The sequence below is a fragment of the Cetorhinus maximus genome, chromosome 3 (assembly GCF_964194155.1).
Source record: "Cetorhinus maximus chromosome 3, sCetMax3.hap1.1, whole genome shotgun sequence".
NCBI classification, from domain to species: Eukaryota; Metazoa; Chordata; class Chondrichthyes; order Lamniformes; family Cetorhinidae; genus Cetorhinus; species Cetorhinus maximus.
Window position 1 is genome coordinate 59,068,537 of NC_135881.1, and position 24,655 is coordinate 59,093,191.

Here is a 24,655-nt window from a genome sequence, read left to right on the forward strand (position 1 = left end):
ATAACAAGGCTTATGCTACAACTCACATTTTGGTGGAGCAAACCATTGGGATGTTGAAAACGAGGTTCTGGCGCCTGGACCGGTCTGGTGGAGCCCTACAATACAGTCCACAGATGGTTTCACGCACTGCTAGATTCCTGGAGGATGATGACAACATTCAGTGAAGAGACACCATAGATCCTCACATTGTATCTGTGAACATTTGACTCCAGTGCACATACTCTCTGTGATAAGACTCCTGTCATGGAGAAGCAGTGGATGCCATAGTCCCTACATTCAGGAGGATGAAGATGACATGCAATGGGGACGCTCCATAGGTCCTCACATAGCTTATGTAAATGTTTGATTCCTGTCTGGCTGATGGCAGCATGCTTGCGCTCTGTGAACAGGATCATGGAGATGCAGTGGGGAAACTTTAACATCTCCTGATCCTATGGCATCCTTCGTGAGCTAAACCCTTAGGTCCACAATGTCACTGGACACAGATGCTCAAGAGATGGGGGGGTGCCAGTCACACCTCAAAGGTGCTGAATGCACACAGAAAAAATGACAGAACTAGTGCCACCAGCCCAGGACATTCTGGCAGCAATGATAAGCCCCATCGAGGTGCAGGCATGACTGATATCTCCAATGATTGTGAAGACGCATCATCAGTGTGCTGGGAAGGTTGCACAAAGCACAGGAAGGAGGCCCTAGACTGAGACACCTGCCCTTATCTTGTGCAGGAACCAAGCTTTCACTTCAGACTGACAAAAACACTATTCATCATAACAAGCAGCCATAGACAGAGCGACATTGTTGAGAGTTTATTTACAATGGCCAACATTCTGTAGGAGTGACTAATGCCCGTGTCCACATGATGAAACTACATTTTCTTAATCTTCCTAACCCTGATGCTATATCTTGGTGCTCTCCAATGTTCACACCGGAGGTGAAGGCAGCCTGCTGACTCCTATATCGTGTCTGTGATGACCTTGGCGGGCGTCTTCTGGAAGGCCGAGACCTGGAGGGCCCTGGTCTGTTTTTGGGGTCATGCTGTGAGGCAGTGGTACCCTCCTTGGCCAGTGGAACTGGAGCTGCTGGCTTCACAGGGATAGGGGATTCGGATGGGCCGGACACTCCCAGGATCACCTGGGTGGATAGTCCCGGGGTATGCACCTGCTGATCCTCTTCCCATGGGTGCCCGAGGGCCCCTGGCTGACTCCTTGAGGAGGAGGGTAAGCTGGAGTGAGACTGAGCCGCCCCACACCCCTCTCAAGTTGGCGCTGTTGGAGGCCAACTATGGCATCAGTGATGGAGTTCAGCCCATGTGCAGTGCAGGACCGATGTCCTGGACCAAGATCTCCATGGCGGCCAGTGTTGAGCCCACTGACATGCCGGCACACCTCAGACTGCAGGCAGATGGGCTCCTCCATTGTGCCTTACAATCTGAGGAGTGCAGCGGACATCCCTTCCTATTGTTCCCAAGCTTGCCTTTGCAGCTCCAGCAACTGGGGTACGACTGAGCCCAGAGGCTCCTCATCTGACTCGGACTAAGCAGGTTTCTGGCCTCTAGCAGCCCTTTGAGTGCTGGAAACCTGAGGAGTATCTGCCGTCGCCTGCTGTGACACAGACAGCGATGTGCTCACCAGATTGTGACCAAGGCTACTCTAGAACTAGGTGCCACCGAGGTGTGTCTCTGCACTGGTGGGGAGTGTGGGTGAGCGCTGTTATGGGTCGTCAATTAGGGTATCATCAGATTCTTCTTCCGAAGTGTCTAAGGGCTAGAGTCGAGGCCCTGGGTCGTGACACCCTCGCCTGCTTCCCAGATTTGCCTGCGAAAGCAAGGAGAGATAATTAGTGCACGGCAGGGACTGCGGAACAGGGGGACTGACTCACAGCATGGTTGTCTGATGGATGTTTCACTGCTGGATCCTCACTTGGTTCAGCACTGCCGACCTCACCATCAGCACAGGAATGGTCCAGATCGTTGCCAGCCAGCTGGATGACTCTATTTTCAAAGTCTGTGATGACATGATGTCAGGCGCTCCTCCACCGGTCTGCAAACCCTCCTTTTTGTTGTGTGTCATTTTGTCCTGCATGAATACAGGTGGAGAGAATGTAAGCAGGAAGATTGCCAGACCAGATGAGAAGGATACCTGGCATGTGTGGGCGGTGAGTGGTGCCATGGACGGGATGAAGACATGATCCGCAGGGCAAAGGAAGGTGTGTATGAGAGAGTAAATGATGAGGTCCCTTGAACTGGCAGTGAATATGATCCCTGTGGATGTGTGATGGGCTTGTGAGTGTGTGAGTTGAGAAGAGTGACTTACCCTGGAAGAATGGAAGAAATAATTTATCCTCTTTCGGCACTGGGTGGCCGTCCTCTTTTGCAGGGCATTGGCGCTGACCATCGCTGCCATCACCTCCCATATTGGATTCGTGACCTTGCTTGCTGGTCTACACGCTAGGACTCCACAGCATCCAGCAGGCACCCCAGAGAGTCGTCACTAAATTTTGGGGCCATCTGTCATCTGGCGCAGTCCTGGCCTGAAGACATGAATTAGGCATGCGCTCTGGTGCGCTTTAAATATGACGCCCAGAGTGAGAAAGCGCAAATCCAAGCCTGCCGGCAGAGAATTTATTTTTTCTATTCATTCATGGGAAGTGGGTGTCGCTGGCCAGGCCAGCATTTATTACCCATCCCTAGATGCCCTAGTTCAGAGGGCATTTTAAAAGTCAACCACATCGCTGTGGGTCTGGAGTCACATGTAGGCCCGACCAGGTAAGGACAACAGATTTCAAGCAAAATACTGCAGATGCTGGAAATCTGAAACAAAAACAGAAAATGCTGGAAAAACTCAGCAGGTCTAACAGCATCTGTGGAGAGATAACAGAGTTAACGTTTCAAGTCCGAATGACTCTTCTTCAGAGCTCTCATACAGACTCAAAACGTTAACTCTGTTTTCTCTCCACAGATGCTGTTAGACCTGCTGAGTTTTTCCTGCATTTTCTGTTTTTGTTAAGGACAACAGATTTTCTTCCCTATGGGACATAAGCGAACTAGATAAGTTTTTACAACAATGGTTTCATTGTCATCATTAGGCTTTTAATTTCAGATTTTTACTGAATTCAAATTCCATCATCTACCACAGCAGGATTCAAGCCCAGTTCCCCAGAGCATTACCCTGGATCTCTGGATTACCAGTCCAGTGACAATAACACTATGCCATCACCTCCCCATTCCCCATGGTGTGTTCCCCGTGAATGCATAATTAATGAGGTGGGACGCATCGGGAATGGGATGATACGGCGCGGAAAGCCATCACTGCGGCCGGTGGGTAAATTATATGTTGAATTATAGATACTTCTGCACTCCAGAACTGTGTGCATTCTTTTGAATTCTATGATGGGATGTGAGCGTCACTGGCTAGACTTGCATTTACTGCCCATCCCTAACTGCCCTCAGAAGCCTTCTTGAACCGCTGCAGTAAGTAGACCCACAGTGCTGTTAGGAAGGGAGTTCCAGGCTTTTGACCCAGCAACAGTAAAGGAATGGCGATATGGTTCCAAGTCAGGATGGTGTATGACTTTGTGGGGAACTTGCAGGTGGTGGTGTTCCCATGCCTCTGCTGCACTTGTCTTTCTATGAGACAGAAAAGGAATGGAAGGTGCCATCAAAGGAGGCTTGGCGAGCTACTGCAGTTGGCAAGTTTCTGAGCAGCATTCTGTATATGGTACACACAGTGGTGAAGAGGGTGAATGTTTAAGGTGATGGATGGGGTGCCGATCAAGTGCATTGTTTTGTCCTGGATTGTGCCAAGCTTGGAGTGCGGTTGGAGCTGTACTCATTTAGGCAAGTTGAAAATATTCCATCACATGACTGACTTGTGCCTTGTAGATGGTGGGCAAGCTTGTAGAGATGGCTAGATTCTCTCTTATTGGAGATGGTCATTTATGGTACTTGTGTGGGACAAATGTTACTTGCCACCTATCAGCCCAAGCCTAAATTTTATCCAAGTTTTCCTGCATAAGGAGGCACTACTTCAGTATCTAAGGACTTGCAAATGGTACTGAACACTGTGCAATCATCAGCAAACATCCCCACTCCTGACCTAATAATGAGGAAAGGTCAAAGATGAAGCAGCTGAAGAAATTACACCTAGAACACTACCCTGAGGAATTCCAGCCATGATGTTCTGGGACTGCAATGATTGGCCTCCAACAACCACAACCATCTTCCTTTGTGCTAGGTATGACTCCAAGCTGTAGAGTATTTTCTCCCTGATTCTGATTGACTTCATTTTGCTCCGGCTCCTTAGTGGCATACTTGATTAAATGTTGCCTTGATGTCAAGGTCAGTCACTCTCATCTCACCTCTTGAATTCAGCTCTTTTGTTAATGTTTGGACCAAGGTTGTAATGAGGTCCTGAACCTAGTGGTCCTGAAAGAAACCAAATTGAGTATCAGTAAGCAGATTATTGCTGTATAAATGCCAATTGATAGCACTGCCAATGACACCTTCCATCACTTTGCTGATGATTGAGAATAGACTGATGGGCAGTAATTGGCCAGGTTAGTTTTATCCTGCTTTTTTGTTGAAAGGACATACCTGCACAATTTTCCATATTGTTGAATAGATGCCAGTGTTGTAATTTACCGAAACTGCTTGGCTAGAGTCATGGATAGTTCTGGAGCACAGGCCTTCAATACTACAGCTGGGATATTGCCATGGACCATAGCTCTTTTTGTTCTTTATTCTTTCATAGGATGTGGGTGTAGCTGACAAGGCCAGCATTTGTCACAAATCCCTAATTGCCCTTGACCTGATTGGCTTGCTAGGCCATTTCAGAGGGCATTTAAGAGCCAACCACATTGCTGTGGATCTGGAGTCATGTGTGACCATACTGGGTAAGGACGGCAAATTTACTACCCTAAAGGACATTAGTGAACCAGGTGGGTTTTTACAACAATCGATGATAGTTGCATGGCCACCATTACTGAGACAAGCTTTCAATTTCAGATTTATTAACTGAATTTAAATTTCACCAGCACCACTGTCTCACCAAAATCCAGTGCCTTCAACCATTTCTTAATATCACATGGAGTGAATTGAATTGGCTAAAGACTGGCATCTATGATGGTGGGTTCCTCAGGAGGAGGCCAAGTTAGCCATCCATTCAGCACTTCTGCCTGAAGATGATTGCAAATGTTATAGCCTTGTCTTTTGCACTTAACCTGGGTTCGCCCATCACTGAGGATGGGGATATTGATGAAACCTCCTCTTCCTACTAGTTGTTTAATTGTCCACCATTATTCACAACTGGATGTGGTAGAAGTGCAGAACTTTGATCTGATTCGTTGGTTGTGAAATCTATTAACTCTGTCTATTGCATGCTGCTTCCAGTGTTTAGCATTCATGTCATCCTGTGTTGTAGCTTTACAGGTTGACACCTCATTTTTAGGTATGCCTGATGCTGCTCCTAGCAGGCTCTCCTGCTGTTTTCATTGAACCAGGGTTGATCCTCTGGCTTGATGACAATGGTAGAGGGATATGCCAGGCCATGAGTTTACCGATTTGCTTGAATACAATTCTGCTGTTGCTAATGGCCCCCGATGCCTCCTTGGGTGCCCAGCTTTGATCTGCTGAATCTGTTCTGACTCTATCCATTTAAGCACAGTACAGTGGTCACTCTTGCCAATACTGCCATGGTCAGATGCATCTGTGATAGGGAGATTGGTGAAGACAAGGTCAAGTAGGTTTTTCCCTCTTGTTGGTTCTCTCTCTGTCACAGACCCAATCTAGCAGATATGTTGTTCAGGACTCAGCCAATTCTGTCAGCAGTTGTGCTACTGAACCATTCTTGGTGATGAATGTTGATGTCCTCCACTTAAGAGTACATTCCGTGCGCTTGATTCTTCAGTGCTTCTTCCAAGTGATATGCAACATAGAGAAGTACTGATTCATCAGCTGAGGGATGGTGGTAGGTGGTAATCAGCAGGAGGTTTCCTTGTCCATGTTTAACCTGATGTCATGAGACTTCGTGGAGCCTGGAATCAAAGTTGAGCAGTCTCAGAGCAACTCCCTCTGTGCCACCATCTCTTGGTGGGACAAGGCATACTGAGGAAGGGTGATGGAGAACTCAGGGACATTGGCTGTCAGCTATGATTCAGTGGATATGATTGTGTCAGGCTGTTGTTTGACTCATCTGTGGGACAGCTCTCCCAATTTGGAACTAGAGAGAAGTTGCTTAAAGCTCATTTCACTCTGGACTCTTACAGCCAACAGTGGGAAGATGACATTTTTCTCCCCATAGTTTAAACCAGAATAAAACACAGGTCCCAGAAGAGAATGATTGATGCCTTAGTACATTCTATCATCCAGTCTTCTCCATGTTATCTCCTTTTCTATGCATTCAAGAAAATGCATGATAAGTAGCTGAAATTGTTCTTGCCATAAAGTAACATAAGCAATATCTGCAGCAGGATGAGAAAGGATTGCATAGGAATCAAAAATACCACATTAAATGAGGTAGTTTTTAATTTACATATCCAAATAAGGATGGTATTACCTGTCTGTCCCAAGGATTCTCCAGCAGCAGTATATTTTCTGTGTTTGTCATCCCATGCATTGTGCCGACTCAAGAGTACAGTAATAAACAGTAGACTCAATTGGTTCTGCTGAATGATGTTAAATACGTGTGCTGAATGATGTTAAATACATGTCCTACTCTGACAGTATTCACAGGATCTCACAGCTGCATAGAAGCCAGTGGTTTAATAAATTCAAGAGATATAAAATCATATAGGCATGCCATATAATGAGAGGGATTTTAATGCTTCTCACTGGGCTGGAATGGAGTACATGAGCTGTTAAAATATCTGCAGACAACGAGGGATGGGCAATAAATTCCTGACTTGCCAGTGACATGTATATCCAAAGAATGAATTTCTAATAAAAGGACAATCAGGCGGGTTCTTTTGCAAGCATGCACCAATTCCCGGAGTCACCTGGTTGGATGGTCCCGGATCCTCCTCCCTGTGGGTGCCCAACTTCTAATCTTCTAACATTCCCCGTACTCAGTCAATATAGTGGGTGGAATCGTCCCAGATTTGCACTAAGTACAGTAGCGATCAGGTTTTACCCGCCGGCTGCAATGACGGCTTCTCATGCCGTATCATCCCAAACCTGCCACATTTATTATGCATTCCCGAGAAACATGCCGTTTCCATGTCAGGAGGGCTCACACTCACCCACCACACCATGACCTCGCATCTTCATTACGCCAGGTGCCATACTTAAAAGTACAGCCGCGTGCACACCTCTCAGTGCTTCCAGGATTGCTGCACAGAAGACATGGCCCCGAAAGGCAAAACGACTGCAGCCCCTAGGTTCAGTGGTGTGTCCCTCAAGTGCCTTTTGGACGCAGTGGAGGTTCTCTATCCCCACTCTGACCGCAGGGTGGGCAGCAACGTCAACAACCCAGCTTGGGAGGCAGTGGCAACGGTGGTCAAAGCCAATGCTCTGCAAAAGAGGACAGCCACACAGTGCTGCAAGAGGATGAATGATTTCCTTCATTCTGACAGGGTAAGTCACTCTTCTCATCACTCTCAACTCACACACTCACAAACCCATCACACATCCACAGGGCCCTCACTCACTGTCAGTTCAAGGGACATCACCATTCATTCTTTCACACACACCTTTAGTGTCGGGGACCACTCACCACCCACACACGCCAGGCATTCTTATGATCTTATGATCTGCTTACCCTCTCTCCATCTCTATTCATGCAGGACAAGCTGCAACACAACAACAGGAAGAGGTCGCAGACTGGTGGAGGAATGCCTGAAATCAAAGTCCTCACGGACTTTGAAAACAGAGCCGTCCAGCTGGCCGGCGACAATCTGAACCGATCCTGTGCTGATGGTGAGGTTGGTTGTGCTCTACCAACTCAGGGCCCAGCAGTGCAACATCCATCAGACAACCATCCTGTGAGTGTTGTGTCCTGTTTCACAGGCTACTGCCATGCACTAATTATCACTCCTTGCTTCTGCAAGTACATCTGCCAAACAGCCAACGGAGACCCAGGGCCTCCAATCAAGCCCCAGAGAAATCTCTGAAGAGGAGCCTGAAGGCACCCACCCTGAAGTCCCATCACAGCACTTACCCACACCCTCCACCAGTGCAAAGACACACACCTCGGTGGGACCTAGCTTTAGAGCAGCCTTGGGATCACAATCTGGTGAGCACATCACACTTTCTGATCCCAAGCAGGCAGTGGCAGGGACTTCCCAGGTGTTCGGCACTCAGAGAACTGCTGGAGGCCAGAAATTTGCTGAGTCCGAGTCAGATGACGAGCCTCTGGACTCGGTCACATCACAATTGCTGGAGCTGCAAAGGCAAGCTCAGGAATGTCAGGAAGGGATGTCCGCTGCACTCCACAGATTGCAAGGCATGATGGAGGGGTCCGTCGCCTTCAGGCTGAGGTGCTAGCGCCAGCATTGGAACACACCAAAGTCAACCCTGGTAGGATGGCAGCCACCATGGAGACCTTGGTCCAGGACTTCGCCCCTATACTGTTGCACAGGCTCAACTCCACGCCCTCGCCATAGAACAGAGTGTATGCAAGAGGGTTGCGGGGCTGCCTGATCTTACTCCAGCTATCCCTTACCCTCAAAGAGTCAGCCAGGGGCGGTCGGGCATCCATAGGGAGGAGGATCTGGGTCCATCCGTCCAGGTGACTCCGGAAGTGTCCGGCCCATCAAAATCCCCCTCCCTGTGACATCAGCAGCTCCAGCTCCATAGGCTGAGAAAGGTGCCACTGCTACACAGAACACTGAAAGCAGACCAGGGTCCTCCAGAGGGCGCCCACCAAAGGACATCAAGACAGGGCATAGCAGTCAGCAGGATGCCTCCACCTCCGCTGTGGATATCCGGGAAGCATGGAAACGTAGTAGCAGGGTTAGGAAAGTAAAGAAGATGTAACTCTTTCAGAGTTAAAACAATTAACTAAATTAACAAAATAAGGGGTAAATCAAGCACAGCCCCTAAGTCAGGTCAGCTGTAAAATCAAGGAAAAACTTTAAAGGAACCTTACAAATATCAAACCAAAATGTGTTTAAAGGGGTCAACAAAACACCCCAGTCCTCATGGTGCCCACCGGGCACGGAAGGCCTCGATGGTGCCGGCAGACAACGTGTGCTCCCTTTCCAGGGACATCCGGCCGCGAACGTAGCCGCGGAAGAGGGACAAACAATTGGGTGGGACTCCCCCCTCGATCGCCCACTGCCTGGACCTGTTGATGGCCAACTTGGCCAGACCCAGGAGCAGGTTCACGAGGAGGTCCTCCTCCTTCCCGACCCCCTTCCACACCGCGTAAAGAAGATGTATCTTCTTTTAAAGCCAAAACAATTAACTAAATTAACAATAACAAGGGAGAAATCAAGCACAGCCCCTAATTCAGGTCAGCTGTAAAACCAATGACAAAGTTTAAAGGAAACTTACAAACATTAAACCAAAATGTGATTAAAGGGGTCAACAAAACACCCCAGTCCCCACGGTGCCCACCGGGCACGGAAGGCCTCGATGGTGCCGGCAGACACCGCGTGCTCCCTTTCCAGGGACATCCGGCCGCGAACGTAGCCACGGAAGAGGGACAAACAAGGGCGGGACTCCCCCGTCGATCGCCCGCTGCCTGGACCTGTTGATGGCCAACTTGGCCAGGCCCAGGAGCAGGTTCACGAGGAGGTCCTCCTCCTTCCCGACCCCCTTCCGCACCGGGTAAAGAAGATGCAGTTGCACAGCCTGGGCACGGGTGTTAATCATTTGTACAAATGTTCACTATTGTAAATAAACTCCCAAGAATGTCTCCCTGTCCAAGGCTCCTTGTTCTGATGAGCAGTGTTCGTGTCACTCAGATGTGAAACCTTTCTGCACAAGATAAAGGCAGGTGCCAGGGTCCAGGGCCTCTTCCCTGTGCTTCAGACAAAAGTGCTGGTCCAGCCTCACACACATTGGACATATTAGTGATGCCTGCACCTAGATGGTTCTTGTCATTGCTACCAGAAATGGGCAGGCGTCACAGAGTTCCATCATTCTCTCTGTGTGCTCTCAGCACCTTTAAGGTGGAGCTGGCCCCCATCTCTTCAGCATCTGTGACCAGTAACACTGTGCTCCTGAAGGGCTCAGGTGCTGAAGGTGGACAAAGGATCAGTAGCTTTTAAAGTTTCACAGATCAGTCTCCATGATATGACCATGATCACAGAGTGCAAGTCAGCTGTCCTCAGCCAGACAGGAGTCAGACATTCCCAGAGGCTATGTGAAGATCTATGGAGTGCCTTCAACACACGTTGTCATCATTCTCCTACAATCGCGTGACTATTAGGACCTCCACTGCGTCTCAATGACAGGAGCTTTATCACAGAGGGTATGTGCACTGCTACAAGCCAGTTTGGAGTCAAATGTTCAGAGATGCACTGTGAGAGTCCATGGTGTCTCTTCACTGCATGCTGTCATCATCTTCCACAAACCTAGCAGCTATGAAGGCCTCCCAAGCACACCTGCTTCATCTGGCCAGTGTGAGGGCCGCATTGCCGTCATAGTCACCTTTGAGGACCTCCTCATCCTCATCGCTGTCGGCGTCGCCCTCACTGGAGGAGACCTCCAGTTCCTGCATTTCCTCCTCAGCCAGCTCCTCTCCCATTTCATCGCCAGGCTGTAAAGGGATGATGTGTGACACCCTCTGTGGACTGTATTGCATGGCGCAACCAGAGCGGTCCAGGCACCGGAACCTCATTTTCAGCATCCCGATGGATTGCTCCGCCAAGTTGCGAGTTGCAGCATAAGCCTCACTATACCGTCACTCTGCTGCAGTCTGAGGCTGCTGCATGGGTGTCATCAGCCACGTCCTGTCCAGGTAGCCCTTGTCCCCTAGGAGCCATCCCTGCAGCCTCTGTGGACCCTGGGAGACGTCATGGATCTGTGACCGACTGAGAATGTAGAAGTCGTGGACACTCCCTGGAAATCGTGCGCAGACCTGCAGGATGCCTTTGTAGTGGCCGCACACCAGCTGCACATTCAGCAAATGGAAGCCCTATGGTTGACATAGTTGACCCCTTGTTGCGATGGAGACCTGAGTGCAGTTGATGGCACCCTGCATCTGTGGGAAACCCAAGATCTGGGCAAATCCAATCGCTCTTGCATCCTGGCTCTCTTGGTCCCAGTCGAAATTCACAAAGTATGTGCCCTCGCAAACATGACATCGATGACCTTACGATTGCATTTATGGCTGCAGGCTTGTGATATCCCACAGAGGTCACCTGTAGAGGCCTGGAAAGAGCCACTGGAGCAAAAATTGAGTACCGCGGTCACTTTCACAACCACTGGCAGTGGATGCCCTCCTTGTCCCCATGGCACCAAATCTTGCAGTAGCGGGCAGATATGACCAAACAGTTCCCTAGATATGCGCAGTCTTCGGAGACACTGGTTGTCGGTCATCTGCAGGAATGAAAGGTAGTGCCTATAGACCGTGAGTCTAGGTAGGCGCCAACCAACTACACCTCACTGTGGCTATTCAGTGGTGTGTGTGGGAGCCCCAGCCGCCCCTTCTTCCTGAGGGTGCTGGTCCTCCCTCTACACAGCCAGGCGCCTCCTTTTCTCTCTTCTCTGTTATCTCCACTCTCTATATACCCAAGGCATAGAGATAGTTCACCAAGCTACATAATCCTGATGTACTCCTCCTGCAGGATGAAAGAGCGAGATGCGTGGGTTAGCTTGAGTGTACTAAGAACCTCTCTTGGTTAAGTCTGAAGGCCCCTTAACGCATCCCAGAAAGTGCTGGCCATCACTTGGATGGCCAGAGATTAGTGTGCTGCATGGCTGCCTGACACTCCAACCACTTCCGCCCCACTCCACCTGATTGATTGGCAGCAGCCTTGCCCATTGGGCTGCATGCTGTGCTCTCAGCTCAGGTGCAGGCATTCTCCTAACCTATATTGTAAGGCTGCACTGTTAGCTTGAACCATGGGGGAGGCTGGTCCAAACCAGGATGATGACATTGCAAGGGGCTGTGAGCGCCTCCACCAGTGACTGCTCCACGGCCTGCTTTAGCAAGGAGATTGTAAAATGTGCTCAGTCGTCTAACTGTTCTGCAGTCCACTAAAACGCTCATTAGTTTGCAGTCTGTGCCCGAGTGGTGAAAAGCTCTGGAGCGCTTGATGGCACTTTCATGCCTCTGCGTTGCTTAAGTGGGCAGATAAACTAGAGACCCGATCTCATGAAAATATACCAAGTTTCATAATATTATTGTGATTTATTGTAAAAGTGGGTTAATAGTGGGGTTTGGATTGGTTTCTCTGTGTGTGTGTAGGATTTAATTGAATTGGAGACAGCTGGTCTGGAGGTTTCGAGTTATCAACAAGAAGCTAGGTTTGAAATGCTAAATACGTAAACATAGCTGAAGTTTTAGAATGTGAGGTGTAAGGAACATTTGCATTTTTAGATAAACCTGAGTAATTTGAATTTCAGAGAGACAGTAAGCTGTTACATCTAGCCAGGAGAAGCTATGCCAAACAGTGTGTTTATTTTCCCCAAAGGTTACTGATAAAATTAGCACTACAAAAATATTTATATTATGAGAAAAGTAAAGTTGCAAAAACATATGGGAACAATGGAATTTGCATTAAAATGGAGAAACATGTATAAAGGAAATGAGGTTATGTGTCAGGGAGAAGGCATTCTAAGATCTAACACAAATGTAAAAAGGCTCTAGCCTCTGTGCTTCAAGATGCTGTCTACAGGAACCGAAGCTGAAAAAATTCACTTTAAATTCGACTGTCAAGAGTATTGTATGGCTTTGCCTGGGTCTGTTTAAATTGATTTGTTTTTACTAGTGCCTTACAGAGATGTAACTGAGAGTCAGATTAATTAGGGGTTTTAGGAGTTATCATAGTAGTAATTTGTAGACCTTTGTATGTGCTTGAAATCAGTTTTTTTGGTAATAAATGTTTAATTTAGTTTTGTAAACATATCTAAGTCTGCATGGACTCATTACTATTGAATTCATGGCATGCATCTTGAAATAAAATACAAATTGCAAAACAGTTTTGACAGTTGTTTCAAGTTCCTCTCTGGGTTTAGAGCAGCTCGGCATTTACCATCTGCTGTGCCATAACACCCGACCCCACTTATGTCAAAGTGGCTGCGTCTGAACTGTCTCAGTTGCAGGGGAATGATCACTTTATACAAGGTTTCCCTAATGCGCGGCCGCTTCTAAGCTCCCCACCCTGCACGTGCTTGTGCACTACCTTCAACCGCAGGACAGCCCTTACCACCCCTACTCACAACACGCGCAGGGCAGCCCTTGCCCCCATGTCCAAGTCGCCTCAACTGCAGGGTAGCTCTTGCCACCACCCTTAAATTGCCTCAACTGCAAGGCAGCCCTTGCCCCCCTCCACCCCACTCTAACGCGCCTCGACCTTGAAGTCCAACAGGTGACCTGGGTGAGTGCTGCGCAACATTACTGTGCACTCACCTCCGAGTTCACCTCAAAGTGCAGCCTGCCAAGTGCAAGCTTTATATATGCTGTTATGAAACACGTCGGCATGATGGGTGGGCAATCCAGCAGGGGGGATGATTCCGGCAGGCTGGCCTTATAATGATATGTAGATGTTTTAAAATCAGGTTCCGATGGCAGGAAACACAGCCCGCCATCGACAGGCTGAGTGGACAATCACAAACTGGCTTCACGACGTTGTGAAACTGATTTTTGGCCTTCTCACTATACTGTCCTCTCATGTCACCAAACACACCTGACGCCAGCGGGCACAGAAAATTCCACCCAGTGTGTCTGGGAGCAGACTCAGAAAAACCTCCCTACTATCTCCATGTGTAGCTGCATCAGGGGCACACAACCAAATCCCAAAAGGGTCATAAAGTCAAAAGGTTTCAGGAATCTCACGAGTTGGCAAGTCTTAATGTACACTTTGATATGCAATAGTTTCATAAAATATTTACTGTGATATTGCATACATATTGGCATAAATCATGAAATTGACAGATTTTATACACAATTTGTACTGTGGGAGCGGAGAAAAGCTTTGCGGAGTAATAATATAGTAATCAAGCAGTATTACTCAGCCCTTAGCCCTGGTTCCTGAAACCTTCTGGGATTTGGTTCTGTGCCTCTGTTTCAGCTTTACATGAATAGTGGGGAGATTGTCCTGGGTATATCTTCTCCCCCAGCACTGAAATCGAAGAATTTTTAGATATATAAAGGATAAGAGAAAGGCAAAAGTTGACATTGGGTCGCTGGAAAATGACACTGGAGAAGTAGTAGTGGGGAACAAAGAAATGGTGGAGGAACTGAATAGATACTTTGCGTCAGTCTTCACAGTAGAAGACACGAGTAACATCCCCAAAGTTCAAGAGAGTCGGGGGGCAGAGGTGAGTATGGTGGCCATTACCAAGGAGAAGGTGCTAGGAAAACTGAAAGGTCTGAAAGTGGATAAATCACTTAGACCAGATGGATTATACCCCAGAGTTCTGAATGAGATAGCTGAAGAGATAGTGGAGGCGTTAGTGGTGATCTTTCAGGAATCACTCGAGTCAGGGAGGGTCCCAGAGGACTGGAAAATCGCTAATGTAACCCCCCTGTTTAAGAAGGGAGTGAGGCAAAAGACGGGAAATTACAGGCCCATTAGCCTGACCTCGGTCGTTGGTAAGATTTTAGAGTCCATTATTAAGGATGAGATTTCAGAATATTTGGAAGTGCATGGTAAAATAGGGCAAAGTCAGCGTGGTTTCATCAAGGGGAGGTCATGCCTGACAAATCTGTTAGAATTCTTTGAGGAGGTAACAAGTAGGTTAGACAAAGGAGAGCCAAAGGATGTTATCTACTTGGACTTCCAGAAGGCCTTTGACAAGGTGCCGCACAGGAGGCTGCTCAGTAAGATAACAGCCCATGGTGTTAGAGGCAAGGTACTAGCATGGATAGAAGATTGGCTGTCTAGCAGGAGGCAGAGAGTGGGGATAAGGGGGTCCTTCTCAGGATGGCGGCCGGTGACTAGTGGAGTTCCGCAGGGGTCAGTGTTGGGGCCACAACTTTTCACTTTATACATTAATGATCTAGATAAAGGAACTGAAGGCATCCTGGCTAAGTTTGCAGATGATACAAAGATAGGTGGAGGGACAGGTAGTATTGAGGAGGCGGGGAGGCTGCAGAAGGATTTGGACAGGTTAGGAGAATGGGCAAAAGAAGTGGCAGATGGAATACAACGTGGGGAAGTGTGAGGTCATGCACTTTGGTAGGAAGAATAGAGGCATAGACTATTTTCTAAATGGGGAGAGAATTCAGAAATCTGGAGTGCAAAGGGACTTGGGAGTCCTAGTCCAGGATTCTCTTAAGGTTAACTTGCAGGTTGAGTCGGTAGTTAGGAAGGCAAATGCAATGTTGGCATTTATTTTGAGAGGACTAGAATATAAAAGCAGGGATGTGCTGCTGAGACTTTATAAGGCTCTGGTCAGACCACATTTAGAATATTGTGAGCAATTTTGGGCCCCTTATCTCAGGAAGGATGTTCTGGTCCTGGAGAGGGTCCAGAGGAGGTTCACGAGAACGATCCCAGGAATGAAAGGCTTAACATATGAGGAACGTTTGAGGACTCTGGGTCTATACTCGATGGAGTTTAGAAGGATGAGGGGGGATTGAAACTTACAGAATACTGAAAGGCCTGGATAGAGTGGATGTGGAGAAGATGTTTCCATTAGTAGGAGAGACTAGGACCTGAGGGCACAGCCTCAGAGTAAAGGGAAGACCTTTTAGAACAGAGATGAGGAGAAACTTCTTTAGCCAGAGAGTGGTGAATCTATGGAATTCATTGCCACAGAAGGCTGTGGAGGCCAGGTCATTGAGTGTATTTAAGATTGAGATAGATAGGTTCTTGATTGGTAAGGGGATCAAAGGTTACGGGGAGAAGGCGGGAGAATGGGGTTGAGAAACTTATCAGCCATGATTGAATGGCGGAGCAGACTCGATGGGCCGAATGGCCTAAGTTCTGCTCCTATGTCTTATGATCTTATGGTCTAATCATAGGATTATAGAATGGTTACAGCAGAGGAGAAGGCAAGATCAGTTTAGCTAGTCCCAATACCCTGCCTTTTTCCTGCAGCCCTGCAATTTGTTTCCTCCAGATGCTTATTCAATTTCCTTTGGAAAACCACAATTGAATCTACCTTCTCCACCCTTTCAGGCAGTGCATTCTAGATCATAACCACTCACTGCGTTAAAAAAAGGTTTTCCTCTCGCCTTTAGTTTTTTTGCTAATCGCTTCAAAGTTGTGTCTTCTGCTTCTCATAGCTTCTGCCATTTGGAACAATTTCTCTCTACCTACTCTGTTTTGATAGAGATGTTCAAAATCATGAGGGGTCTCCTCTCAACCATCTTTTCTCCAAAGGGAACACCCCCAATTTCTCCAAGAAACCTGAAAGACAATGACTCAGACAAATCATTCCTCCTTGACCCCAGACTGACATAACCCTAGAAACCATGATTAAACAAGGTGTTCACATTACTCCCAGTGCAAGTAATCATGCCAAGAGACTGAATGTATCACTGCTCCCATAGCACTGTACAGTCAGAAGGCCACTAACTTCATAAAACGTCTACGTAAGGTATACATTTTTAAAATATATGCATCAATGTGCACTTAAATGTACAATGGCTTCACAAAATAAGTTAATGTACATTTAAATGTATCAGTTGCTTAAAACTATGCTAATGTGTATTTATATATACATTTATATATACAATGTCTTCATAAAATATACATGTGAATGTACTTTCTTGAGAATAAAAATGGATTAAAAGTATTTCAAAACAGAAGATACCAGTGGTCAATGCTGAATCAGTTTACCTTTGTTCCACTTTTTGCAGTATTTGTCGATAATACGGTAGATAGTTGTGACTATTCTCAAAAACATATGGGAGTAAGATCAAACACCATTACTTGAAAAATCCAACAAAACTTGTGGGATTCTAAAGCTTACCACAAGAGAAACAATTTAATGTCAGACTTACCCTGGACTGAACAGATGTTCCCCTTCCATCAACAGTGTGTTCCACATATTGGGAGGAGAGCAGATCACTAGGAGTTAAGGAAAGTAAATGAATTAGTCAACAGTAACAGACTAAATATTGTTAGGGCAAAGGATTTAATATTAATGAGATCCACTTACAAATTGGTATTTTCATTACCTCAAGGGATTTTATGTAAAATTCCAGTACTCGGGTAACATTTGTCCTAACTGCAGAAATTTGAAGGATTTGTTGTAAAATGTTGCAGCAGTCCAAAAGGCTTATTCTGCATATGGTCATCCTATTGACTATTTCCTCATGTAATGGTGGGGGGGAGGGGGTCGGAGATTAAATAGGAGCAGGTTTGAGGTGAACAGTGTTCCATGTCATGGGTATAATGGCTTCTGCCCAAGCCTTTGTTTCAACCAAGATGACCTCAGCAATCCAACACCTGATAAGGTGCGAACTGTAGCAGAGATAGAGCAAGCATCAGATGTGAAGGCGGTTCAAAGATATGTAGGATTTGTGAACTACCTAGTAAAGTTCTCACCAGAGTGTGAACCTCTACGCAAATTCACTGCGAAGGATGTTCAGTGGTGTTGGAGCACAGAACAAGAAGCAGCTTTTATTCACATCAAACAACTAGTGGCGATAACACTAGTTCTGAGGTAGGATCGTAGGAAATAGAAGTAGGAGTAGGCCATCCTGCTCCTTGAGTCTGCTCTGCCATTCAACTAGATCATGGTGGATTTTCCTGCACTATCCCCATACACCTTGATATCTTTAATAACGAGAGATCTATCCATTTCTGTCTTGAACATACTCAATGACTGAGCCTCCACAGCCCTCTGGGGTAGAGAATTCCAAAGATTCACCACCCTCTGAGTGAAGAAATACCTCCTACTCTCAGTCCTAAATGGCCAGCCCCTTATTCTGAGACTGTGTCCCCTGGTTCTAGACTCCCCAATGAGGGAAAATATCCTTCCTGCATCTACCCTATAAGAATTTTATATGTCTCAATGAGGTCACTTTTTGTTCTTCTAAACTCAAGAGAATATAGGCATAGTCTCCTCAATCTCTCCTCGTAGGACAATCCTGCTATCACAGGAATCTTGTCTATTGAACATTCATTGCACTCCCTCTATGGCAAGTATATCCTTCCTTAGTTAAGGAGACCAAAACTACACATAATACTCCAGGTGCGGTCTCACCAAGGCTCTATACAACTGCAGCAATACTTCTTTACTCCTGCACTCAAATCCTCTTGCAATAAAGGCCAACGTAGCATTTGCCTTTCTAATTGCTGGTTACACCTGCATGTTAGCTTTCAGTGACCTGTGAATAAGGACACCCAGGTCCCTTCGGACAACAACACTCCACATCTCTCACCAATTAAGAGTTTTTCCTACCAAAGTGGATAACTTCACATGTTTTCACATTATATTGCATCTGCCACGTTCTTGCCCACTTTCTTAGCCTGTCTAAATTCCCTTGAAGCCTCTTAGCATCCTCCTAACAACTCAATGATTTGAGGCAGGAATAGGCCATTGGCAGCAAGGAAGAGTAAGGCCGAGACATGTGCAGAAAGGAAGGGTGGTACATGGAAAGAAAAGAATAATGGAACTCACTTAAAAATGATATAAAGTCCTAGCTTCTCTAAGGACTGGAATTAAATAACTGACTTCAAATATAATATAACAACATACTATTTATTGTATGGTGCATTGTGATTGCTATTTTATTTTTAACCTTGTCCATATATTTTTGGAGTTGGAGAGGGTGGAACATAGGAACACGAATAGGCCATTCAGCTCCTCAGGCCTGTTCTGCTATTCAATTACATATGTCTGATCGGTTTCTCCACTCCATTTACTCACCTTAGCACCATATCCCTTGATATCCCTAACAAAAATCTATCAGTCTCATCTTGAAAGCTCCAACTGTTCAAGCATTCACAGACATTTGGGGACGGGGTGGGGAGCAAGCAGAGAATTCCAGATTTCTCCCTCCCTTTGGATTCCTGGTTGCCTTCCTGAACGACCTAGCTCTAATTTTAAAATTATGTGCCCTTACGAATTAAGAGCAGTAGGCCACTCGGCCCCTCGAGCCTGCTCCACCATTCAATAAGATCATGGCTGATCTGATTGTAACCTCAACTCCACATTCTTGCCTACCCCGAAAACCTTTCACCCCTTTGCTTATCAAGAATCTATCTAGCTCTGCCTTAAAAATATTCAAAGACTCTGCTTCTATTGCCTTTTGAAGTAGGGAGTTCCAAAGACTCATGACCCTCAGAGAGAAAAAAATTCTTCTTTTCTCTGTCTTAAATGGGTGACCCCTTATCTTTAAACAGTGACCCCCTAGTTCTAGATTCTCCCACAAGAGGAAACATCCTTTCCACATTCGTCCTGTCAAGACCCCTCAGGCCCTTGTTTTTGATTACTCATTCAAAGGAAATAGTTCATCTCTAGCTATTTTATTGTAACCTTTTATCACTTTGAACACCTTGATCAGATAACTCCACAATCTTCTATACTCGAGGCAGTACACCCAATTCAACTCTCTAAGCCCCAGTTTTATTCTGGTGAATCTGCACTGCACCTACACCTAGATGAATATATATTCACTAAGGTGAGGTGCCCAAAACTGATGCAGTACTCAATATGGGATCTGACCAAGGCTCAGTACAACAGAAGCATAAATTCCTCCTCTTTGTAATCCCACTCTTTTGAGATTAAACTCAAAATTCCATTAACCTTATTGATTGCTTTTTGTACCTGACAACCAGCTTTAAATGATTTATGATAAAAACAAAATACTGCGGATACTGGAAATCTGAAACAAAAACAGAAAATGCTGGAAAAACTCAGCAGGTCTGGCAGCATCAGTGAAGGGAAACAGAGTTAATGTTTCGAGTCCGTATGACTCTTCTTCAGAAGTTGAAATCTGGGCCACAGTCACAAGCTTTATTCTTCAACAACCAGAACAAAAACAACAACTTGCTTTTCTGTCATGCCTTGAACATAATAAAATGTGACAGATAAGTAATTAGACTGCAGGCAATTATTATTATGTAATTATTATGCAAGATTGCTTTATTATGTAATTCTAAGAAAGGCACTTTGTTTTTCTATTTAATCAGAAAAACAATGTAATGTATAGGTTCATCACATGACTAATCAGAAATGCCTACCTTAGTTTCTGTTTCAAGCAATCTGTACCATATCACCTGTGATATATTGAAGACAGCTATTTTGCTTTATTAAACAAGCCTAAATGTAAGTGGGATATTCCAAATATTTGGAAGTTGCTGCAGTCAATTACAGAAGACATTTTATACGTCTTCAACCATCCAGAAAAAAAATTAGTATAGTTGTAGAGAATTAATTATTTGTAAGAAGTTAAATATTATTTGATATTGGTTGATTAAATGCTAGAACTCTTTCTTTACTACCATAAACCAAAAAATCCATACACTGGCCAATATTCTGCATTTAAAAATGCAATCATTCAGATGTTTCAAATATGATTTCTACACTGATGACAAAAGTCACACTTTTCTTTGTTCCATTCGTTCTGACCAAAAAGTAGGCAGGCATAGATGTTAAAGCAAGCCTGATAAAAATAAAAGCAGCAATAGGGTTTCCATCCATTTGTTGTGCTAGTCCAAGTCTTGTTCCTCTCCTAAAATATGTTAACAGCAATTAGCAGAGAAAAAATATAGTTTGTTACGAATGTTAACACCCATCAAGATAACTGTGTGGAGAGGGGATATGAACAAAAGTATATCTTGAACTGACTACTCAGAATAGACACCAGTTAGCTGAACAAACAGAAGAGTTCAACTATTACCAAGGCATTGTCAGAAATGATTAATGCAGAGGAGCTTTCATACCCACTTTGTGGCCAACAGGCCACTGTCTGCTATCTCTTAGTGTGACAGGAGAAGGCACTCTACAGGGCACAAAATCTGCCATAACAGTCAACTACATGATGGAAGAGGATTGCATGATGTAACCATATTGGAGAAGGCGAAGAATGGTCAGGGAGAGGAGTTTAAGTGCAAAAACAATGCTTCGTTATCCTAATGGTAACACCCTTTTCATTTAGTCTACTAGGCTCCAGAAAATATCAGCAAATATGTATACATAACCTATTCTTTAACAGGTACAACATAATTGGATGAGAACCACAATGACCAACTTAACCCAGGTGTGGATATCATCCATTAGGATTGGATATCAGGAATTCAAGTGTTCATGTGCCACAGTTTTCCATCCATTCATTCTAATCACTGCTATAAAAGCAACATCATTTGCAAGCCTCCATTTAGCAGCCATCTCTTCCTCACTACGACTCCCAAAATAACTAATTCTCTACATTTTCAGTAATAGATACAAAAGTATTTTATCCTAAGCTTCCCACATTCAAGACTTTCTCCAACATATGCCACAATGTAGCTTGAATGAACTTGTCAATTCTGCAATATGCAAGTTATAGTTACATCGTAACATATTCCAATTTACAAATAATGTATTAATTAAACCTAGAATCTTTCATCTCTGCAAAGGATATTGGTTACAATCTGATATAATTTCACATTCAGATCATCCATTTTCTGCTTACAGTAATACCCTGGAGTACATGCTTCCTCACATTTAGATTTGTTTAATACTATCTCCAGGGATACGAAAAACACAGGTTGAACTTTCAGAAAGGTGGATCTGAAGAGTGTTATTCTAAGTAGCTAACACCTTTGGAATACAAATAAGCTGTAGCCTGATACAAAATGTAATGGAAAATAATGTCCGAACTACATGTTGTAATTTAGTCTATGTTGAATCGTGAATCCAAATTAGCTGTAGGGTAATCTCTAATGTTATTGCTTCACATTATAGTAGTATAAAAACAATTCCCCACCCCCACCAAATGGGTACTAAGGTGTATTATGTATTCTCTTTGTTAAGATGAATTGAAAGGTCAATGTGAGTACACTGTGAGGAAAATACAAGAAAACAATTAAAAACCTTTCAGAGGTTGGAACTGTTTTCCTTGGAGAAGAGAAAGTTGAGCAATTTGATCAAGATATTCAAAATCATGAGGGATCTGCACAGGGTAGATAGGGAAAAACGGTTCCTAATGGTGGAAGGTCATGAACGAGAGGGCATAGATTTAAGATAATTGGCAAAAGAAGCTATGGAGACATGAGGAGAAACTTTTTCACATAGCGAGTGGTTAAAATTGGGAATGCATTGCCTCAGGGTGTGGTGGAATCAGATTCAATTGAAGTATCCAAGAGAGAACTGGATTATTATCTGAAAAGGTAGAATGTGCAGGGCTATGGGAAGAAGGCAGGGGAATGGAACCAGGTGCATTGCTCATTCGGAGAGACACTGCAGACAAAATGGGCCGAATGCCCCTCTTTCTGTGCTGCAACAATTCTGTGATTCTATGATTCATTATTGACCAGTCATTCCACTTTTGCCCTCATGCTTATAAGCATTAACCACAAAATTCTATTAATTTTATCTCATTAGTTGATCATAACTATCTTACCCAGTTTGCTGTAAATTAGGACCAAAGAGCTTCCTCTACAGCACATAATACCACAGTAGGTTGCAAGCGATGACATTTTATTTAGTGAATTGTATTGTTATATTATGAGAGATTAATAAATAATGGCAGCTTTCCATTTTATAAGACAATGGCTTGCACTATGGTCGACACTTAAGCATCGCCTGGTGTGGCTCGGGAGCCCCATTCTGGCATGGCAGCCTCTGTCACATTTTCTGCAGAGGAAGACAGTGGGCTGAGATGGTGCACAAATCACTTGCCTCTGTTTTCTCTAGGCCCTCTTCTCAGTCAGATAAGCTTTTTCTGCTCACCTCTTCCAAACAGTCAGCCTCCAGAGGTCATGGCCATCAGTGACTGTCTCCCAGTTTTCAGTGTCAATGTCCACCATCTTCATATCACGCTTGCAAATGTCCTTGTAACGGAGGTATGGGTGTCAAGATCCAGTGGCCGGTTCACCGTAGTGAAGGTCTTTGGGTATATGGCCATCATCCATCCAATGAACGTGGCTGAGCCAGTGCAGACATCACTGGCTTAGCTATGAACGTACACTGATGGAATTAGCATGCTCCAGGACCTCTGAGTTGGTGGCCTTATCCTGCCAAGAGACGTTGAGGATGTGTCTGAGACAACGAAGGTGGAAATTGTTCAGCCTTTTCTCCTGCCTAGCATATGTTGTTTCTTTACATTCGTTCAGAGGATTTGGGCATCGCTGGCTTGGCCAGCATTAATTGTCCTTGAGTAGGTGATAGTGAAATGCCTTCTTGAACTGCTGCAGTCCATGTGGCATAGGCACATCCACAGAGCTGTTAGGGAGTTCCAGGATGTCTTACAAGGAAAGGATAGACAGACTGGGCTTGTTTCCACTGGAGGTTAGAAGAGTGAGGGGTGACTTGATTGAAGTATATAAGATCCTGAACGGTATTGACAAGGTGGATGTGGAAAGAATGTTTCCTCTTGTGGGTGAGTCCAGAATTGTTTTAAAATTAGGGGTTGCTCTTTTAGGGCAGAGATGAAGAGAATTTTTTTCTCTAAGAGGTTTGTGCGACTTTGCCTCAGCAGACGGCGGAGCTGGGGTCATTGAATACTTTTAAGACAGAGGTAGATAGATTCTTGTTAAGCAAGGGATCAAAGGTTATCAGGGGTAGATGGGAATGTGGAATTTGAAACACAAGTGGATCAGCCAAGATTTTAATGAATGGCAGAGCAGGCCCAAGGGGTCGAATGGCCTACTTCTGCCCCTATTTTGTATGTTCGTATGTTCGTATTTTGACCCAGCGACAGTGAAGGAATGGCAAAATATTTCGAAGTCAGGATAGTGTGTGACTTGGAGGGGAACTTGCAGGTGGCAGTGTTCCCATGCATCTGCAGCCCTTGTCCTACCCATAGGTCATGGGTTTGGAATGTGCTGTCAACTGAGTCTTGAAAAGTTGCTGAAATGCATCTTGTAGATAATCATGTAGGTAGTACACATTGCTGCCACTATGCATCGGTGGTGAAGAGAGTGAATGTTTGTGGAAGGGGTGCCAACCAAGCATGCTGCTTTGTCCTGGATGGTGTCGAGCTTCTTGAGTGTTGTTAGAGCTGCACTCATCCAGACAAGTGGAGAGTATTCCATCAAACTCCTGACTTGTGCCTTGTAGATGGTGGACAGGTTTTGGAGAGTCTACAGGTGAGTTATTCGCCACTGAATTCCTAGCCTCTGACCTGCTCCTGTAGCCACAGTGCTTACATGACTGGTCCAGTTCAGTTTCTGGTCAATGGTAACCTCCAGGATGTTATCCAGCTCTCACCACTGTTCAGAAGTGCACAGAAGATGCAGGCTCGGTAGACTCGCAGTTTGGTGTTCTCAGTCAGGTTGCTGTTGTTCCACACTCCCTTACTCAGCTTGGACATAACAGCTGCAGGTTTTGCAATGCACACATTGATTTCAGTATTGACTGATATATTGCTGGTGATTCTGGAGCCGAGATATTTGAAGCTATCAACAATCTCCAGCCTCACATTGTCAATGCTGATAGATGGTGGTA

General features: G+C 45.3%; 1 protein-coding gene across 3 annotated transcripts in view; it reads right to left on the bottom strand.

The window, feature by feature from the left end:
• The window catches only part of adam22 (ADAM metallopeptidase domain 22), a 493,639-nt gene that overhangs the window by 403,724 nt on the left and 65,260 nt on the right, over positions 1-24,655 (bottom strand). For all 3 annotated transcript variants that reach the window (XR_013576156.1, XM_078538421.1, XM_078538420.1), the window contains exon 4: positions 17,058-17,124. Coding sequence is in view for 2 of the 3 variants with exons in the window: in XM_078538421.1 (XP_078394547.1) it covers positions 17,058-17,124 (67 nt within the window). In the remaining variant the exon portion in view is untranslated. The remainder of the gene's footprint in view (positions 1-17,057; positions 17,125-24,655) is intronic.